The sequence below is a fragment of the Zeugodacus cucurbitae genome, chromosome 4, assembly GCF_028554725.1.
Source record: "Zeugodacus cucurbitae isolate PBARC_wt_2022May chromosome 4, idZeuCucr1.2, whole genome shotgun sequence".
Taxonomy (NCBI): domain Eukaryota; kingdom Metazoa; phylum Arthropoda; class Insecta; order Diptera; family Tephritidae; genus Zeugodacus; species Zeugodacus cucurbitae.
The window spans coordinates 12,947,144-12,965,711 of record NC_071669.1 but is presented as its reverse complement, the minus strand read 5'-3'; the positions used below and the strand labels follow the sequence as shown (position 1 = coordinate 12,965,711).

General features: G+C 39.1%; 2 protein-coding genes across 2 annotated transcripts in view; both read right to left on the bottom strand.

Moving 5' to 3' along the window:
- Positions 1–18,568, bottom strand: part of LOC105215134 (Ig-like and fibronectin type-III domain-containing protein 1) — a 134,680-nt gene that overhangs the window by 15,687 nt on the left and 100,425 nt on the right. The window contains exons 4-11 of the mRNA XM_054228402.1: positions 9,597–9,691; positions 9,327–9,497; positions 9,121–9,252; positions 7,907–9,020; positions 7,624–7,837; positions 6,950–7,223; positions 6,566–6,799; positions 1,230–1,549 (exon numbers count right to left, since the gene is read on the bottom strand). Coding sequence (XP_054084377.1) covers positions 1,230–1,549; positions 6,566–6,799; positions 6,950–7,223; positions 7,624–7,837; positions 7,907–9,020; positions 9,121–9,252; positions 9,327–9,497; positions 9,597–9,678 — 2,541 coding nt within the window. The 5' untranslated portion in view covers positions 9,679–9,691. The remainder of the gene's footprint in view (positions 1–1,229; positions 1,550–6,565; positions 6,800–6,949; positions 7,224–7,623; positions 7,838–7,906; positions 9,021–9,120; positions 9,253–9,326; positions 9,498–9,596; positions 9,692–18,568) is intronic.
- The window catches only part of LOC105220458 (Ig-like and fibronectin type-III domain-containing protein 2), an 804,343-nt gene that overhangs the window by 685,461 nt on the left and 100,314 nt on the right, over positions 1–18,568 (bottom strand). The window lies entirely within an intron of this gene.

The window sequence follows — 18,568 nt, the reverse complement described above, 5'->3', positions numbered from 1 at the left end:
GGAACTAAAACAGATGGAAATAGCAAAATTTTTAGGGAGATATATAATTCGAACCTTCAAACAAGCAAGTATTTTTTTCATTTCGAAGCATGTCTTGGAAATGCAACGGTATTCGTTTCACTATACCCTTCTGAGTGGCAATACGAATAAGGAGCTCGCTTAAATGAAATAATTTTCTACCGATCGTTTTTGTAAGAAGTATGATCCCACTAGAACGGACCGGTATTTATATTCGGTTTAGAACTAACAAATGATAATTTTGGCTTCGCCATTAATACTGCTCTCGAAACCCACAATCGCCTCTATTATAGATAGGAGGAACTTGTGGCCTGCCGACAGAGTTTTGGATCTAGAGCTTCTTCTAGACAGTCTCTCGGAATTATATTTCCGATTACCGAGAGCGGGCAAAGGAGAAATCAAAAGTTACCAAAGAGTGGCTTATGTGTTATAAGTAGCCTTTGTTCTTCTAAATTTCATAGCTAGAACAAAAAGTAGAAAAACGTAAATGGAATTATTTCCCTCCCTCACAACTCTTTACCGCCTATACAAATAACCTAATTAGGCAACTTTTTTCAAATGCAAAAATTTTTCAATTCCAGCACTGACAATTGGAAAGCCCAGATTTTTAATGCAGCAAACACAATTAAGAAAAGTAAACATAACCAAAATTAAATGGCTACAAAATGTGACAGCACTGCTGCGCAGCAACCACGGCCGGCGACATGCAACAGTCACTAGCAGCCATCGAAGCCATCTATTTGAGAAGCCAAAGCCAATTCCATGGACAAAACCAAAGCCAGAGTCGAAGCCAAAATGCTACAATGTAAATGTACACACTTTAGAATTAGAGAGAGCTTCTACTGCCGGCTAAGCTGAGTAATTTGCATGGTATGCCAAAAATAAACAAAAAAACGAACCAAAAAACGCAAAAAAAGAAGCTAATAACTGTGTCTTACGCAAACCAACCGAATTTACATCTAGTGCGAGACCAGCTGCCGCAAATGGTTATACGAGAGTCCACAGTTCAAGAGCAAGCGCCTCAATGCTATTAACTGAGTGAATATTTATGAATGTGTGAGAGTGTGGGCTGAACTTAGTCAATTGAAGTTGCTAGTCGAAAGTGAATTGAAAACCAACGAAGATTTTAAAAGGCATATACTATGCGTATGTACTACATGTGAATGTATATGTCATAATATATATATTTATGTCTAGCTTTTGGTACTCACATTTTCCAGTTTCGCCACAGTCTCATAGAGCGTCATATTATTGACTTTGCCATATTGCACGATAAAATCGATATCATCATCATCGCTGTTGGATGATATCGACGCAACACTGCCACCATCAGTGGCAATGTCATTGTTCGCGTTGCCCGCAGCTGTAGTTTTCTTGCTGCTGTCATCCACTTCACTGTCAATCTCTGTTGTTGTTGCTGCAGTAGGTGCACTTGCTTCGTAGCCGGGTTGTCGCCAAGTCAAGCTAATTGTGGTATTTGTTACCGAAGTAGCGTGCACATCCTCAGCCGGACCGGGTATGCTCTCGGTGCCTGTGACAAAAATGAGAGGGAGAGAATAAAAAAGTGTGATGAGAAAACATTAATTTAATGGTATTTTTAGTGGGTAATTTGTTGACATTTTTATTGTTGTCATAAATTTGCTAAAAACAAGTATCAATTAACTGAGAATGCTGGCTGGACTGGTGACTTGTTGTATGTAATGACTAGTAATAATAAAATATCAGTTATTGTTGAACACTTCTCTGGGACTCTACAAATTGGAGATCCCTTACTTTTAATAACATTTCAAATTACTGGTGGCAACCAACCCTAAATTTTGCCTCATACCAAATTTGAAGTCAATATTTGATTATAAGGGTTCAAAATCAATATAAAACTAATTTAGGATTATCATCTTTAAACAAAAATTTTAAAAGAGAGGAATCGTTGTAAACTAAGACCAAAAAAATCCAAATAATTGCAAAATATTTTTCACAAAAAAAATGTTGTACTAAACTTGCAGGAAGTTTCATCACCAAGCTGTGCAATTTATGAAAAAATGTTCTATGGGTAAATATCGAGGTAAGGTTCTCCATAAAACTTCTAAAGTCAGAAGACATTTTCTAATTTGCAAACGATTTGTCATTCCTTGATTAATGTTAAGCAATTTGTTAAGACAATTGTTTTAAGACATATTGTCAGGTCCGATCATGAAACATTGAGGTAATTCTAAACCGTTCAGTTTTCGTTCTTACCTTGCCTTTTTTATTGCATCGAGAATAATCGGCCGCGTACTTAGTTATTTATGGGAGGGAATAATATTGTACATTAGAGCGACATATTGCATGTTAATACCAAAAAACTGACTGTATTAAAAATATGAAAAATATATGTGGCAACGCTGTTAATAATATAAAGCTTATGGCTGGAGTCCTTGATCGTACTTATTACTCCTCTCTGCGGGCTGCGTTACGAAATTATCTTTACTTGATTTTCCAAATTTGAAAAGTGTCGAATCGAACAAACCACTGGCATAAAACACAAAAAGTGGTATAATGACAAGTAAATAGAGAGAACTAAGTTCAAATAAAGCAAGCGGTAAAGTAGCTGAGGCGGCTAATATCCCATAAGTTAGATGGTTGAACGTTAAAAGTGACGAATCGAACAGACAACTGGCATAAATCACTCCAAATGGTATAATCAAATAAAGATATAGAGGGAAAGACCTATGTTGAAATAAAACGAGTAGAAAAGTGTTATGCCGCCTAATATCCTATAAATTAGAAGGTTGTACAATATTTACTCAATCTAATGGACTAATGGAGTTTAATAATATGTGAGGTTAGAAAAAAATAAATAAATAACTATACCATCGGGACAGAATCGCATTTATAGCAAGCAAAACAAATATTTTAGAATTATTTTATGATACTACAACAAGAACATAAAATATGTATATATAGAAGCAATCTAATAAATATGTTGCCCTGAGCACCAACCAACACAAATATTTCCACTTTCCCAAACAAGTACAAACATTTGTACGAGTATATACTTGAAGGCAGACGCAGGCGACTATAATGAGCTCTTGTATGTGTAAGTGAACACATTAGACCATTACATATTGACTAGAATGCAGGTTAGCACATATAAACAAATGCATACATATTTGTAAATATGTATATTGCAACTTGTATACACGCAAAACATATGTTTGCCTGTCTTTGAGAGCTTAAGTGAATTTAAACGCAAATTAGTGCATGCAAGCGAGTGCGTGCTGAGTCAATGAGTATATGTATATATGGGTGCTTGCATGCTTCTCAATCAAATTGGCTTTAATTGTTGCTAAATTGGCAAATGCAAAGGCTGTTGATGCCACTCATTGTCTGACTCAAGCGCAAAGCAAATATTGTTGTAAGTAGTAACTAACAACAGCGTGGTATTGTTGTTATTTTGCATCACTGCTACCTTCGGTTGTGGCAGCAAGCAAGGTTGTTGCAGTGTTGAATGTCAGTGTGAGTTTGAATGCTACTTGACAACAATAATACCGGTTAATGCAATGAAATGTTGTTTTTATAATAATAAAAACAAAGAATACAGCAAAGTGCAGCAGTCAACAAGAACAAATTACCACACTTGGAGTGTGGCAAGCATGTGAGCAGCATGCAAAAACTTTACGCTTGAGTACGCAAATAAAAGCAACAAGTATAAATAACGATAACAATAAACAACAACAACAATCTGTTAATCTTAATAATAATAATAAAAAAAATATATATATATACTAGCTTTTTACCCGCGGCTTCGCACGCAGTGGAGGTATTAAATAAGTATGAGAGATAAAGGGTAAGGGTATAATAATAACGGGTGATTTTTTTGAGGTTAGGATTTTCATGCATTAGTATTTGACAGATCACGTGGGATTTCAGACATGGTGTCAAAGAGAAAGATGCTCAGTATGCTTTGACATTTCATCATGAATAGACTTACTAACGAGCAACGCTTGCAAATCATTGAATTTTTTTACCAAAATCAGTGTTCGGTTCGAAATGTGAAAATCCGCTTTTTTATCGACAAATTTTGTTCAGCGATGAGGCTCATTTCTGGTTGAATGGCTACGTAAATAAGCAAAATTGCCGCATTTGGGGTGAAGAGCAACCAGAAGCCGTTCAAGAACTGCCCATGCATCCCGAAAAATGCACTGTTTGGTGTGGTTTGTACGCTGGTGGAATCATTGGACCGTATTTTTTCAAAGATGCTGTTGGACGCAACGTTACGGTGAATGGCGATCGCTATCGTTCGATGCTAACAAACTTTTTGTTGCCAAAAATGGAAGAACTGAACTTGGTTGACATGTGGTTTCAACAAGATGGCGCTACATGCCACACAGCTCGCGATTCTATGGCCATTTTGAGGGAAAACTTCGGAGAACAATTCATCTCAAGAAATGGACCCGTAAGTTGGCCACCAAGATCATGCGATTTAACGCCTTTAGACTATTTTTTGTGGGGCTACGTCAAGTCTAAAGTCTACAGAAATAAGCCAGCAACTATTCCAGCTTTGGAAGACAACATTTCCGAAGAAATTCGGGCTATTCCGGCCGAAATGCTCGAAAAAGTTGCCCAAAATTGGACTTTCCGAATGGACCACCTAAGACGCAGCCGCGGTCAACATTTAAATGAAATTATCTTCAAAAAGTAAATGTCATGAACCAATCTAACGTTTCAAATAAAGAACCGATGAGATTTTGCAAATTTTATGCGTTTTTTTTTTAAAAAAGTTATCAAGCTCTTAAAAAATCACCCTTTAGAAATGAGTCAATATGATAAGTAAATTTGATTGTTTGGCTGAGATCAACAATTTTTAAAAATTACTGCAGACAGAAGTTTCAACACTTTAATATATGCTTAGTTTCAATTTAAGTTTATGTGACGGTACACCCGATAGTTCAAGTGAATTTAAAAACTCCACAGGATATGAACTACTTAGTTCCGTATCCATAATTGTATCCATTGACAAATATTCCTTCATTTCTCCCTGAACCTCCTTTAAAATGTCAGTGTTGATCCTATAAACGATTTCATTTCTTGGTGCTAATATTGCTCTTGCACACAACCACTGATCACTATACAAATGTTGTTGCTAAAAGCTTGCATTCTCGCAGCACTCTACCTCGTGAACTATTTTTACTAAAATTACAAATGGGCGAATCTTCCTATGCCAAATTCAATGGTAATTTTAAAACGGAATGTGCCGAACGACCGCCGTTTAATAGCATCACGGCAATACCTGACGAAGCTACGGCAACTGCTACTTTTTGGTCTTTTTTGACGGACATTAATAATAAGTTAAGTAAAAACGTTTTTCCAGTTACTCCTGGTGCATCGAGAAAGAAGAGTCCACCACTACCGATTGTTCTGGTGTTTCTATCGCTCTTCTAGTTGTCTGCAGTGCAGCTTGTCTTTCTAAACGAACTCGTGCCTGAAGAGGCGTTTCAGCTGCTCTCAAAACTCTTTGTCGCTCTGCTTGTTGTTGTCTTCTCAGCTCTGCGTGAGCCGAAGTTTCTTGATTTGAATGAATTTTTGGATAGACCAGATTTCCGCTTTCGAGGCATTTAAAAAAAAAGCAGAGTAAAAATTAACATCAGCGAGTAAGATCTAAAATAATAAAGTAACAGCTAACCACAATAATTACGGATAACCTCAAAAATTGGAATAGTTTTATACTGCATGTAACGACAGAAGAAAGTCACAATAAATATAGAAATATTATAAACAGTTGAAACTATATTCAATTAAATTAGATATTTTCGTTACCGCCATACAATGGGACGGTATTACAGTATTCAGGGTTGAAACTTCATGACTGTAAAACTTCATTACTGAAGTAGCTACATTTGACCAAAGTGTATTCAACAAAGTGAACTAAGTATTTGACATACCCGCTTTTGACAATAAAATAGTAAACAATACATGTATTTGTTTACATTAACCCGCCTTTTTTAACTTTAACAATATAATATATATTGATAAAATTGTTTTCAATTTGTCAGTTGGAGCACAAAACCTTAGTAAATTGCTTCCATGAGTTGTTTTGCCTAAGCAGAAAGTATTCGGCATTTTCTTTTATTCATTTAAAAAATATTTTTTTTGGTTTGAAATTTGTTTACTTTTGAATTTCGAAATTTGAATTTTTGAATAAATGTATGGGTTAAATCAATGGCAACAAACATGTCACATTCGGGTAAAAAATTGTGATATGTCATATACCTGGTTCACTTTGTTGAATACACTTTGCATTTGACGATTTTTTGAGAAACAATTGTTTTACCTTTCGTAAATTTTTTTTTAATATAAAGTACCCTATGTTGCTTCTAGTACCTTCAAGAGTATATGTACAAAGTTTCATGATGATCGGTTTAGTAGTTTTTGCGTGAAAGCGTAACAAACAAACTTACATTCGCATTTATAATATTAGTAGGTCAACAATGTGCAATCAATAGGCGCACCTAGACAACCTGCCAGCCACCTATACAACAGCTAAACAAGCACTCTGTATTTCACTCACCTTCTTCGATACACTGCAAAATATTGCCCGCGTAGGATAAACAATCACTGGAGGTCGTCGCATTGTTGCCGCTATAGCTGCTGCCACTCAACGCGCCGCCACTGCTACCACCGCCGCCATTTGTGTTTTGCGGCATGACACCACGACAGATGGTCATGCAGGCGGTGGGCACACCACGACGCTGACAGCAGGGTGTGTGATCACGTCCGCCGGCGGCGCAGCGCACAATAACAGCTGCAAAGAAAGGAGAGAAACAAAGAGAAAAAGTAAGAGAGTGTGAAAGAAACAATAACAAAAAATATGAAATTAAATTTCTGTCGAACATTTATCTACGCCAAAGTTATTTCCTTTTACGTCCTTGCGTCTTATTCTTCTTTTACTTACACATTTGCGCTCGACACGCCGGTCCGAGCTTTTCAATATCCGACAATTTGATGTTGTACGAACAGAGTGGCGCACATTGTGGCAGCAAGCCGGATGCCTGACAGCATTTTGTCATATTGTAAACCGGTTCGGGCTCATCCACCGCCTCGGCGGGTTGTGTGCGCGTAATGAGACGTGGTGATGCTTCACTTTTGCCATACTGATTGACGGAGACTACATAGAATTCATAGTAGACTTCGGGTTCGAGTCCCTCCAAGATGAGTGGTGGGTTTTTCTGGAAAGGAAAAGTTGTTGAAATATTTGTAAAATTTGCAGAGAGAACTCTGGATTTAAACTTTGTATTTCGAAGTATGGATAAGTGTCTTCCAGTGCTTAATTCGGCTGTTACCTAAACCAAGAAGAGAGGTCGAAGGTCTTTTAATGGCCATTTTCTCAAAATATAAAACCGGTGAGCCAATTATACCTAGTGGGTTAAAAGCACTTGGAGCCCGGACATTAGCCAGTAAAATGATAAGAATATTTATTGAGCCTTGAGCTTGATTTGATGGACCCCGTACGAAAAATAATTGCAAGAAGACTCGACCAACAATTGAAGAGCTCAACAGACACTGGTCTCCACATATATTCTTAGACAAGTTATAATTTTAAAACCCGACAATAACAGTGAGACTCACCTTCACTACAGTCAGATAGTCATCTCCTTCGCCCAAACGTCGAAACTTCACATGATAAGTGCTGATTGTGTCGGCCAAGCGTTTGGGTTTATCCCAGTCCAAAATTATGAAGTTGTCGGCCTTAGCCACAGTACGTATCATTGAAGGTGGATCAGCGAGCACACCGTAACCCTGGAAGAGGCAGCTGCTGTACTCGGACATGAAGCGTAGGCACCTAAAACACATTGAAGAAGAAAATATGTTGCTTATGAAGAATCTTACAACAACACAGACGCTCACTCACTTGAACAGACTAAAGTCCAGGGTAGATATTTTGCCCGAGCAGAGTGGGAAGCAGACCGCCGGTATACCACGCGCCCGACAGCAGGGCGTGTGATCGATTTTATTCGCTAGACAAGTGAAAGTGATATTGGACCAAGGTGCACAGACCATAAAGTCCGGCAGTGTGGCAAGATCTGTCTTCTGCGGATCACACATCTTATCGAGACACTTGCGATGCGTCATGCCATTGGCCTCACAACAGCTACGTATATTCGGCAGTGCTGGCATAATGCTCTCCACCGATGCAGACTCTTCGGCATCGTCATTTCTCGGTGTGAATACCTCACTGGTATGGGTGAACACACGCAAACGTTCGCTGGGTAAACTCGAACCGTACTCATTATGCGCCGTCACCACTATCGCGTACATTGTGAGCGGCGTGAGATCTTGCAGCGACAGCATGGTCTGATTAGCTGGCACTGTGCGTATAATCGTCTGCTCTAATGGACGTTTCTTCAATGAGTACGCATTGGACACTTCATCTTCATCGAAACTGTGCAGTGCCGTTAAGTTCACACTGTAGTAGGTCACCTTGTGAGCCAGCTTCTCCGGTTCATACCAATGCACCGTGACACGCGTCTCTGACACATGATCAATTGTAACAGTTGTCGGTGTGCTGGGTATATTCTGCACGCCCTGCAGTATGCACTGCAGACCACTGAGTGTGTGATGTACACAAGACACACGCGTCTTCAGCAGATCCGTGAAAGGTGTGTACTCACCGCGACACATATCCTGACACAAATCCGGTATCTGCTTATCCACACAGCATGGCACATGATCGCGTCCATCTGCCATGCAACGTACAATATTCGGAAAGTCCTTCTCGCAAGCTTCGGGCTCTATGCCCGTCGTGCCGTCGATTATATTATGCACATTACAGAAACCCATGCATTCGGAGGTGACGTTAGCGCGTTCGCAGCATTCGGTGAAATCGTGTGTGATTTGTGGCGCGACAGTGGGCCCGCGCCAAAACGAACGATTGTCGGTGGCATCAAGTGGCGGCGGCACGAGATAGACATCACTCGACTCTGTTGTGGTCGTGATGTTGCTATTGCCGCTGGGTATCTGCTTGACTGTGGAATTGAAGAGCGAAATACAGAATATAAATCAGTTTATAAATGTATAGTATCTGTCTCTCTGAGTCTCCAGTGATCTCCTCCTTCCAACACCTACCTGTGAGTATATGTATACTCCTGAGCACAGGCTCGGAATTCAGCTCACAGATGTAACTACCCGAATCTTCGGTAGTCAAACGTCTTACGAGCAACACCCACACCTCACCGCCCGACTCCAGGCCTTTGGGATCTAAACATAAGATAAATGTAATACTTTCCACATTAGCCAACATTTTGTTGTGCTTATACCTTTCTTCCACTCACTTTCGTCATGCAACACACTGATACGTGTATCGCTCGTCACTCTCACCATACCGGCTGTGAGTATTTCGTCGGATTTCTTCCATATCACTGTGTGATTGGCGCGATTCTCTGAGACAACGCATGTGAGCAAGGCGTCTTTGCCTTCGTAGATCAGTGATGGACCACCAGTTGCTGTACGGAGGTGGATTTAGAATGGTAGTGTTATAAATAATTTTAGCTGCTTAATCAAATTTCTACAATTTAAAGAGTTTGCTGGAGTCGTGTACTCACCAATTGGTACACCGGAATTAACAGTCGAGAATAAGCATGTTGATGTTGTTAGTACCACCAGCAGCTTAAACATTATTTCCATTAATAACGGTCACCTGAAATATGGAATAGAAGGGAACAGATATAAGGCTTTCGAGGTTAAAATTAATATATGTTTAGGGAAAGTCTATAGTATACTCCAATATTAAAAAGAGCCTACTCGGACTTATCTGAACAAAAAAATCTTTCTTTGAAGGCACTTACAAATCGATTGGGATTCTTGTCTACTTTTCGAAGATCTCGGAGACCTTTTCTTCTAGGTTGAAATATCCTGATCCTCAGATAGATTCTTCGAGGCCAACCTATAAACATACTGGGATTCTTTCCTACTTTTCGAAGTTCAAAGAGAACTCCTAAGAAATCCCAGATAGTAGGTAGATATATATAGTTTTATATATAAAACCCGATTCGAAGGTCAACAATAATCTATTTAAAGAACTTCAAGTAGTACGTTCTCGAGTTCAACTTCAAATTCTCTCTAAACTAACACCATCAAATTATATAATTACTTAATTTAAACAAATTTCATTATGTGAAAAAGCTCGATACAAGTGTGTTATCCTAAAACCAACCTCATACTTTGCTTGGTGAAATAATATCCTAAACTTTTACTTTACTAAACGCTTTAGAAGTACTTTTTATGAGCATTCCAACAGCCTGCTCGTGGTCATAGTGACAGTGTAAACAGGCTTATAAAAATAAAAGCGAACACAACAAATACGGAAAGGACAAAAACTGAAGGAAATGGAAAGGTTTAAAAAAGTTAAACAAAAAGGCAAACACTTGACACGTGCCAGGCGGCGCAAAATATCAAGCTGAAATTTGAGGTTAGCTTGAGAAATCATTGCATTTAGGAAGTGGAGAACCTTTTGGGCGCAGAAGAGATTGAGTATAATTTTTAAAGAAAAATCCATAATAAACCCAATTATAATTGACAGTTGACAGCTGACTATTTGATAATTGATAGTAACTGCGTTGAAATTAAAATTACGATATCTTTGCCTTCATAAAGAAATACATGATTCGAGGCGATATTCTTATAATTTTTTTTCGAAGACAGTGTACATTTCACAGAGCACTGCACGGTAATTTTAAAAGCATCATACTTTATCCAACCACCTACGTAACATACCACAAGCGCCGACAAATATATTTACATTGTACTAAAATGTTTTCACTTCCCAAGGATCTACTCTCAGCATGAGTATTTGTCGTTAAGTAGCCATATATAACTCAACACAGTAACAGCAGCTAACTAATCCCTTAAGTAGCCTAATGAGCATGAAGTTACCCACACAATGACGATAAAATGTTAGAAAAGATGAAAAATATAATAATATGAGAAATTATGGCCGCATAACAAGAAAAATCTGCTGTGAAGAGATAACAAATGTTGGCCAAGTGAAGGACAGAAGGACAATATAAGCGAATTTTTGAGCAGGTAGCGCGTTAAGATGCACCGGAGTGAAAAAATAAAAAAAGTGACCCAGAGTAAATAGTCTTCTTAAATGGTTGGACATAAAGAGAATACAAATAAAGGTGGAGTGTTGTTGCGTTTAAGTAACAACAAAATGGTAAATGTCAAATAGGGCGAGCAAAATTTTGTTATGGACCTTTAATTTATGTGTAATTTGTTGTCAAAACAAAAAGTTAGAATGGTAAAAGTTTTGCAAAAAACACAAAAGCGGATAAGCTTTTAGGCTGTTTTCGATGTATTTTTTGTATCAAAAAAAAAATAAAAATAAACGAAAACTATTTAATAGGTACAAAAACTGATACAAAGTCTATCAGACAATGACAGGCTAAGGTTCCAAAATTTTAAACTAGTGATGAAGGCCTTTGGTGGAACCATCAGGAAACAGTCCTAAGAATAGCAGATAAAGAGTAATAATGCACGGAGGTCTTGATCTCTTTTGGAGCAGAAGGAAGTAGAGTTGTCGATAATGATGAGGGGTAATTAGCGGTCGCTGTGCTTTTGGAACTCACGTAACTTAGGAGTGTATAGATAAGATAGTCGTGGATGGTAGATGGTTTCAAAAACTCAAACCAACACTAAGATCTTGAGATCCTTAATTGAATATATAAACCAAAGGAACATTTTTAGAGATGCCAGTCACAAAATCGTTGTATAGGCGTACGGATACACAGACAAATACTAACACGTGAAAAGCATCTACTGTAGCATTGTAATGAATGAGTGAATACTGCCATACTATACATTTTGCATCTCTATCAGTGGGGTGCCGAATCTTGTTGGCCTAACACAAATTCGCAAAGGTACTCAAGCACCAGCTGATAGTCGGTTGTTGGCACACGAATAGCCTACTCCTATTTATAGCTCGTTGCATTGTGCTCGAATGCATGACGGAGGCTTGTTTGGACGGCTTCTGCTTTTGCTGTGTGAGTTTGCCAGTGGCCGTGGAGATTGCGCAAGGACTATTGACTCTTCTTTGAACTAACCTCAGCGCAGTTTTGCTTCTCGAGTGTGGGCTGTGATTCAATTGTACTAATACACTGTTTATTTTGTCACTGAACGTGCCTGGTGGCTGTCATCTGTTTGTTGTCATATATTTGACAGCGCAATTAGTCAATGTTACTCAAGCTATAAGCCTTGACGCTTGTTTTCGCTTTGCAACTGATTATAAACTATAGTAAGCAATTGGGTATAAAGGTTTAGAGTTAATTAGGGTTAGGTTGATAGTAATTTAGACAATACATTTTCAACTTTCAATATAAAAAGATTCTTGATGGCCTCTTAAAATACAAAAACAATATGAACATAAATTTGTATACTTCTTAGATTCGCTATCTCATACATATTACTGCTAGTAGTAATAGAGCAAAAATCTCAAAACTCAACATAGCGATCAAGGAAGATAAAATTTAATTTCCCAAAATTGGTTGAATAATGATTATAAATATGCCGCTACAATAACAACAGGTTATAACGCAAGAGACCTTAAAGAACTGAACAAATTGATATAAATGGGCATTCATATAATCTGTAATATGATAGTATACTCAGTTACGTAAGTAAGGTTACTGGTTCTATTTGTCAAAGATTACTATAATGAAAGTTGAAATATAATAGTCTGCTCTCTCAAGAATATTTATTGTAGAATTTTCTAGAATCTTGTAACGCTATCGACCAAATCAGTATGAATCAAAATTGAACAAAATTTTGCGATTATTATTTGAAAAGGGTCTCCCTTTCTTAGAATCTAGCATCTCATCATCTTTTATACCCAAATTTTGTTTTTGTTTTTTCCAAATTTTGACAGTTTTCAACTTTCTCTGTTATTGTTGTATTAGTCTTTATACACAAAGGTGGCACGACAAAACACAAGAACAGCAACTAAAACTGAAAATTCTTGGCAACCAAACAAGCCTATTAAAACAGCTTATAAACTACACACAAACAAGTTTCCATATATACATCCATATATATTTATAAGTGTGAGTATGCCTGTGTGTGTGTTTCTATTTGTTTACGGTTTGATATCTCCGCCTCACTGCTCTTACAAACGTAACTTTTCCATTTTGTATTAATTAAAATTTCGTAAATACCAAACTATTTCGCGAGTAAGCGAACTAACGACGATGGTAGAGAGTACTAACACACATACACAGATATAAACTAGCACACTCAGGCATACAAAGTAACATTAGAGAACACACACCTACACGTATAAAATGACATACATATATAGTATATTTAACGGTTGTTTGCAAGGCACAAAGTGAATTGTAAACACCGCACGAGGCTGGCGGCATACAAACATACATTGGGGCACGACGCGTGTTCACCAAGAAGCTTGCTGGAGCTGGCAGTGTTTCGTGCAGCTGGAGTTTCGAGGTGAAAATATGAAAGATTATGTGACATATGCTTGTTGACAATGGAAAATTTTAGACTTTACGACAGCAACACACACACACTAACGCAGAAAGTTGCCTATATAAAATATTCATATTCATATTCATATGTTACATGCCATATGCACGCCGTGGCAACCAGCCTGCGAAGTGGCAAATACGACCGCAGATATGCATATGGTATGTAATGGCATCGTTGCAAGTATAGAATCACATATGTATGTATGTATGTGACGTGTGTGTGTCGTTGCGCGCAAATTCGCGTTTTGCTGCGCCCTCTAAAGCGTTGGTATGTCATATGTCGCAAGCCACAAGGAAAGTAGACGCTAACTGAGCCGCAGCTTCTTCGTCGTTGCAGTCTAGAGTAGTCTAGTTTTAGGCGCGCAGCCACTCATGCAATCAATTCTATGTGCTACAAATTATTTTCGAATAGCATATGGCAAACTTTCCTCTCCTTCCTCACTCCTTTCCCCCGTTCATCTCATTAACTCCACCATTACCAACATTATTATCAACTACTAATATAATCTGCGCGCTCTCACAGCCACCTCCACCATTTGTGTGTTGATTTTCAAGTAATGATTTTAAAATTAAGTGCCAAACTCTCTAGTAGCAGCACCCAATGGTATTTAGCATACAAAAACAATTTGCTGCGCAGTTTGGTGGCATACTTTTGGGGTTCGGTTTGTTGGTAGTTTGAGTATTTCCAGAATGTTTTACATAAACGTTTACACTAAACTTGAATGGCAATTACCCGGAAAGGTAGTTTTATTTAGCGCTCACTGGGAAATGCCAAGTTCAACTTTTCATGCCAGTTTGGTTGCACTAGCAGCAGCATGTCAGGCATAAAGTGAATTAATGCAGTTGTTGTTATGCAATTAAATGGGTGTGCGAGAGAGAGAACAATATGTGAGTTATGAATGGAATTTAATTGAGTGAAAACATAAGAACAAATTTGATTGGAATACAGCTTAATAAAAAACGATTAAATTAATAATAAAAGAAGATTTATGAGAGCTTACAGAGTGTCACACAACTCACATAGATTAATGAGTAACCAAAAACTTTCTAGAAGTAAACTTTTTTCAGATAGGTGGCAACGCTGTAAAAAAAATAGATTTCCACAAGAACACTTTCTTAGATTCGATGGCACTATCTAGTAAATTTCAGAACAGTTAAGGCGTCAGAATCAATATATATAAAGGTTGTTTTTATATGTCTAAAATTAATACCAGGGGCTCAGGTTGTAGCCCAACACAGATGCACCCAGGACAACTAGTTCCAATACCATATAAAAACAACTGAAAGCTCTGCTAATTCAGCTCAGAAAATCGTCACAATTAAGAAGAACATGTTAAGATCACAAAGATGGAGATCGTGCAACTCCCTTCTGGCTAGTGCAAAGCTCCTACTTATCCAGACTAGACCCCGACATATCAAATACATATCCAGCATACATACATATAATCGCCGCATGTCACTAACCAATCGCCTCTTTGAATGCCCAACAGGGGTCTGGCAGGGTCTAGGTAAAAACAACAATAGTCAGATAACAAGGCTGCATAAAGAAATATGTACCGAATGTGATACGTATTTCAAGAGGTTCTGGTACGTCTTTCGAAAATAGACTAATCATTTAGCTATTTAAGATTAATGAATAAGATTAATTCAATGTATATATATATATATATACATATATATATTTGGCGTAGGAACCGCTTTAAGCGATTATAGCCGAATCCACCAGAGCGCGCCACTCATTCCTCCTTTTTGCTTTTTGGCGCCAACTGGAAACACCAAGTGAAGCCAGGTCACTTTGCACTTGGTCTTTCCACCGGAGTGGAGGTCGTCTTCTTCCGCGGCTTCCTCCAGCGGGTAAGGCATCGAATACTTTCAGAGCTGGAGTGTTTTCTTCCATCCGTACAACATGACCTAGCCAGCGTAGCCGCTGTCTTTTTATTCGCTGAACTATGTCAATGTCGTCGTATAAATCGTACAGCTCATCGTTCCATCATCTGCGGTATTCGCCGTTGCCAATGTTTAGAGGACCATAAATCTTGCGCAAAACCTTTCTCCCGAAAACCCCAAGAGTCGTCTCATCGGATGTTGTCATCGTCCACGCTTCAGCGCCATACATCAGGACGGGAATAATGAGCGACTTATAGAGTTTGATTTTGGTTCGTCGAGAGAGGACTTTACTTTTCAATTGCCTACTCAGTCCAAAGTAGCACCTGTTGGCAAGAGTGATTCTGCGTTGGATTTCAAGGCTGACATTGTTGGTGTTGTTAATGCTGGTTCCCAGATAAACGAAATTATCTACAACTTCAAAGTTATGACTGTCAACAGTGACGTGGGAGCCAAGACGCGAGTGCGCTGACTGTTTGTTTGATGACAGGAGATATTTCGTCTTGTCCTCATTCACCACCAGACCCATACGCTTCGCTTCTTTATTTAGTCTGGAAAACGCAGAACAAACGGCGCGGTTGTTGCTTCCGATGATATCAATATCATCGGCATACGCCAGGAGCTGTACACTCTTGTAGAAGATTGTACCCTCTCTATTTAGTTCTGCAGCTCGTATTATTTTTTCCAGCAATAGATTGAAGAAGTCGCACGATAGTGAGTCACCCTGTCTGAAGCCTCGTCTGGTATCGGACGGCTCGGAGAGGTCCTTCCCGATCCTGACGGAGCTTTTGGTGTTGCTCAACGTCAGCTTACATAGCCGTATTAGTTTTGCAGGGATACCAAATTCAGACATCGCGGCATAAAGGCAGCTCCTTTTCGTGCTATCGAAGGCAGCTTTAAAATCGATAAAAAGATGGTGAGTATCGATTCTGCTCTCCCGGGTCTTTTCCAAGATTTGGCGCATTGTGAATATCTGGTCCATTGTAGATTTTCCAGGTCTAAAGCCACACTGATAAGGACCAATCAGTTCGTTGACGGTGAGCTTTAGTCTTTCACACAATACGCTCGACAAAACCTTATATGCGATATTGAGGAGACTTATACCACGGTAGATTAATTCAATGCGATACAGTAAAATCAGTGTAAGAGAAAGGAGAGTTAGCCACCATTCATCCAATCAAGTTTTCGTGTAGTACATTCATTCGAGACACTCTCAACACATAAGCTAAGTAATTTGGTAATTCAATTCGATTGCCGTGGTAACCCGATAACCACGCTGCATACCACAGCGCCGCTTTTGATTTGCTCTCTCAGTTGCCGCCGAAGAAGCGGCAGCAACAGCAACAGCAGCATATTTGGTGAATTTCACGATGGCGGCCAATTTGGGAAGGAAGACAACAAAGCGATGACGGGATGACAGGATGACGGTATGACGGTGATGATGTGGCATGCAACGAGAAGCAATCGGAAGCGCCTAAATTGCGTGGAGAGTCTGCAAATAAAGGAGAAGGCAAAGGCAGCATAACGAAGCTAAGCACAACGATAATAGTTCAACGCATCCGTGGAATAACATAAGCGGACGGAAGTTAATTGGAGCGAGGGAAAGCTGAAGAGCTACGCAACGCAATGCGACGTAAGGCAAGGTAAAGCGAAACAAAAATCCCGTCACACATCAACTAAGCTCTACAGCAGCGACGTGACAAATGTCGTAAGAACTATGAAGAGTATTAGTGTGCGCAATAATCGACAGCGATGATAAAATACAGACAGAGGCCCAACACTCAAGGCGACACAGGGCCAACCGCATAGCATCAAGGCGACAGACGGTGTTCGCGGCTATAAGCACTGTTAAGATCTGCGATGAACGTGCCCATCAGCGTCAAGATGTCACACGATTTTGGGACATCAGTTGCGCTTTTACGCGCATCCTGCTGGCTTTCATTTTTCTTCGTTTTTGGCTGCTTTTGACTGCGCGCCGCTGACAGGCTTAGGTAAGCAGTTGATATGCGCTTCACCTGCTTTGCTTACCTGGCGACTGCGTACTCATAACAGTAGAGTTATAATGCTGCAGCTGCGATTTAAGCTTGGTCTTACGCTTGCGCCTAAGTCTTGGCACGAGTGACTTTACTTGGCTTCACGTCGCTGCAGATAGTGTTGCAAAATGTTGCTTTAGAGACCTGTGAGAAATTCGTAAAGACTGGAGATGGTGATTCAAGATCTCAGTGGATTGCTTATACCAGTTTTCTATGCGATTATTATAATTAAAATTCGTCTGCAAGAGCTTGGGTCTATCTGAAGTATTAGATGAAGTTAGCTCCACAATTTATGAGCTCTCTATAATGTTGTCATTAGAGAATGCACACACAAATTGGACGATTCCATGTTGTCCGAGATATTCATATCTTTATTAGTTCTGGTGAGATTATTGGTTCAAATTAAGACTTCACTACGCTCGGCCGTCGGCTCCAGTAGTTCAGCTTGTTAGTCTTGTAGTTGCTTTGACAATTCTCTTGTAGAGCTCGAGATACAAATCAGGAATGAAACCTTCTTTTCATTCTGTTCTTATTACTTTCATTTACTGAATTGCTGATACTATTACTTTAACTCAGAGGAACTCTTAGCAAAGTTAAAGATCGTCTGAGTACTCAGACCTTGGATTCCTTATCGCCGCCAGGTTTTTTCCACTAAGCTTTCCGAAGTCAATTAAATGAGCTAAAGGAAGGATGTTGTCTAAAAAGATTCGAACAAGCTCATCTGTCTAAAATTTACTTAACCTTCTTTGACAGAAATGCAAGCAATTTTGAAGTCCAAGAGTTCTTAATTTTTTTATAATTTCAAACATATTTCCATCTCGCTTTCACACAGGGCATTTTTCAACCAGTCGCATAATGTCTCCAGGCACACACAAATCTCGGTTTGGGTGACGCATTGCTAGTGCACTTTTGACTTCTTGGCACCTACTAAAACTTATTGCAGTCGTTGTTGGTGACTTTTATTATTTTCGGTATATTGTGGTTGGGTTTTTATTTCGCTGCTGTACACCATTGTTGCCGTCGACGCCAAAAAACACGCTTAAATCAGACACAGGAACCGAAGCCAAAATTTGAACGGGAAGCGCGCGTTAAGCGCCGAAAAGGAAAAGAAAGAGAGTGCAA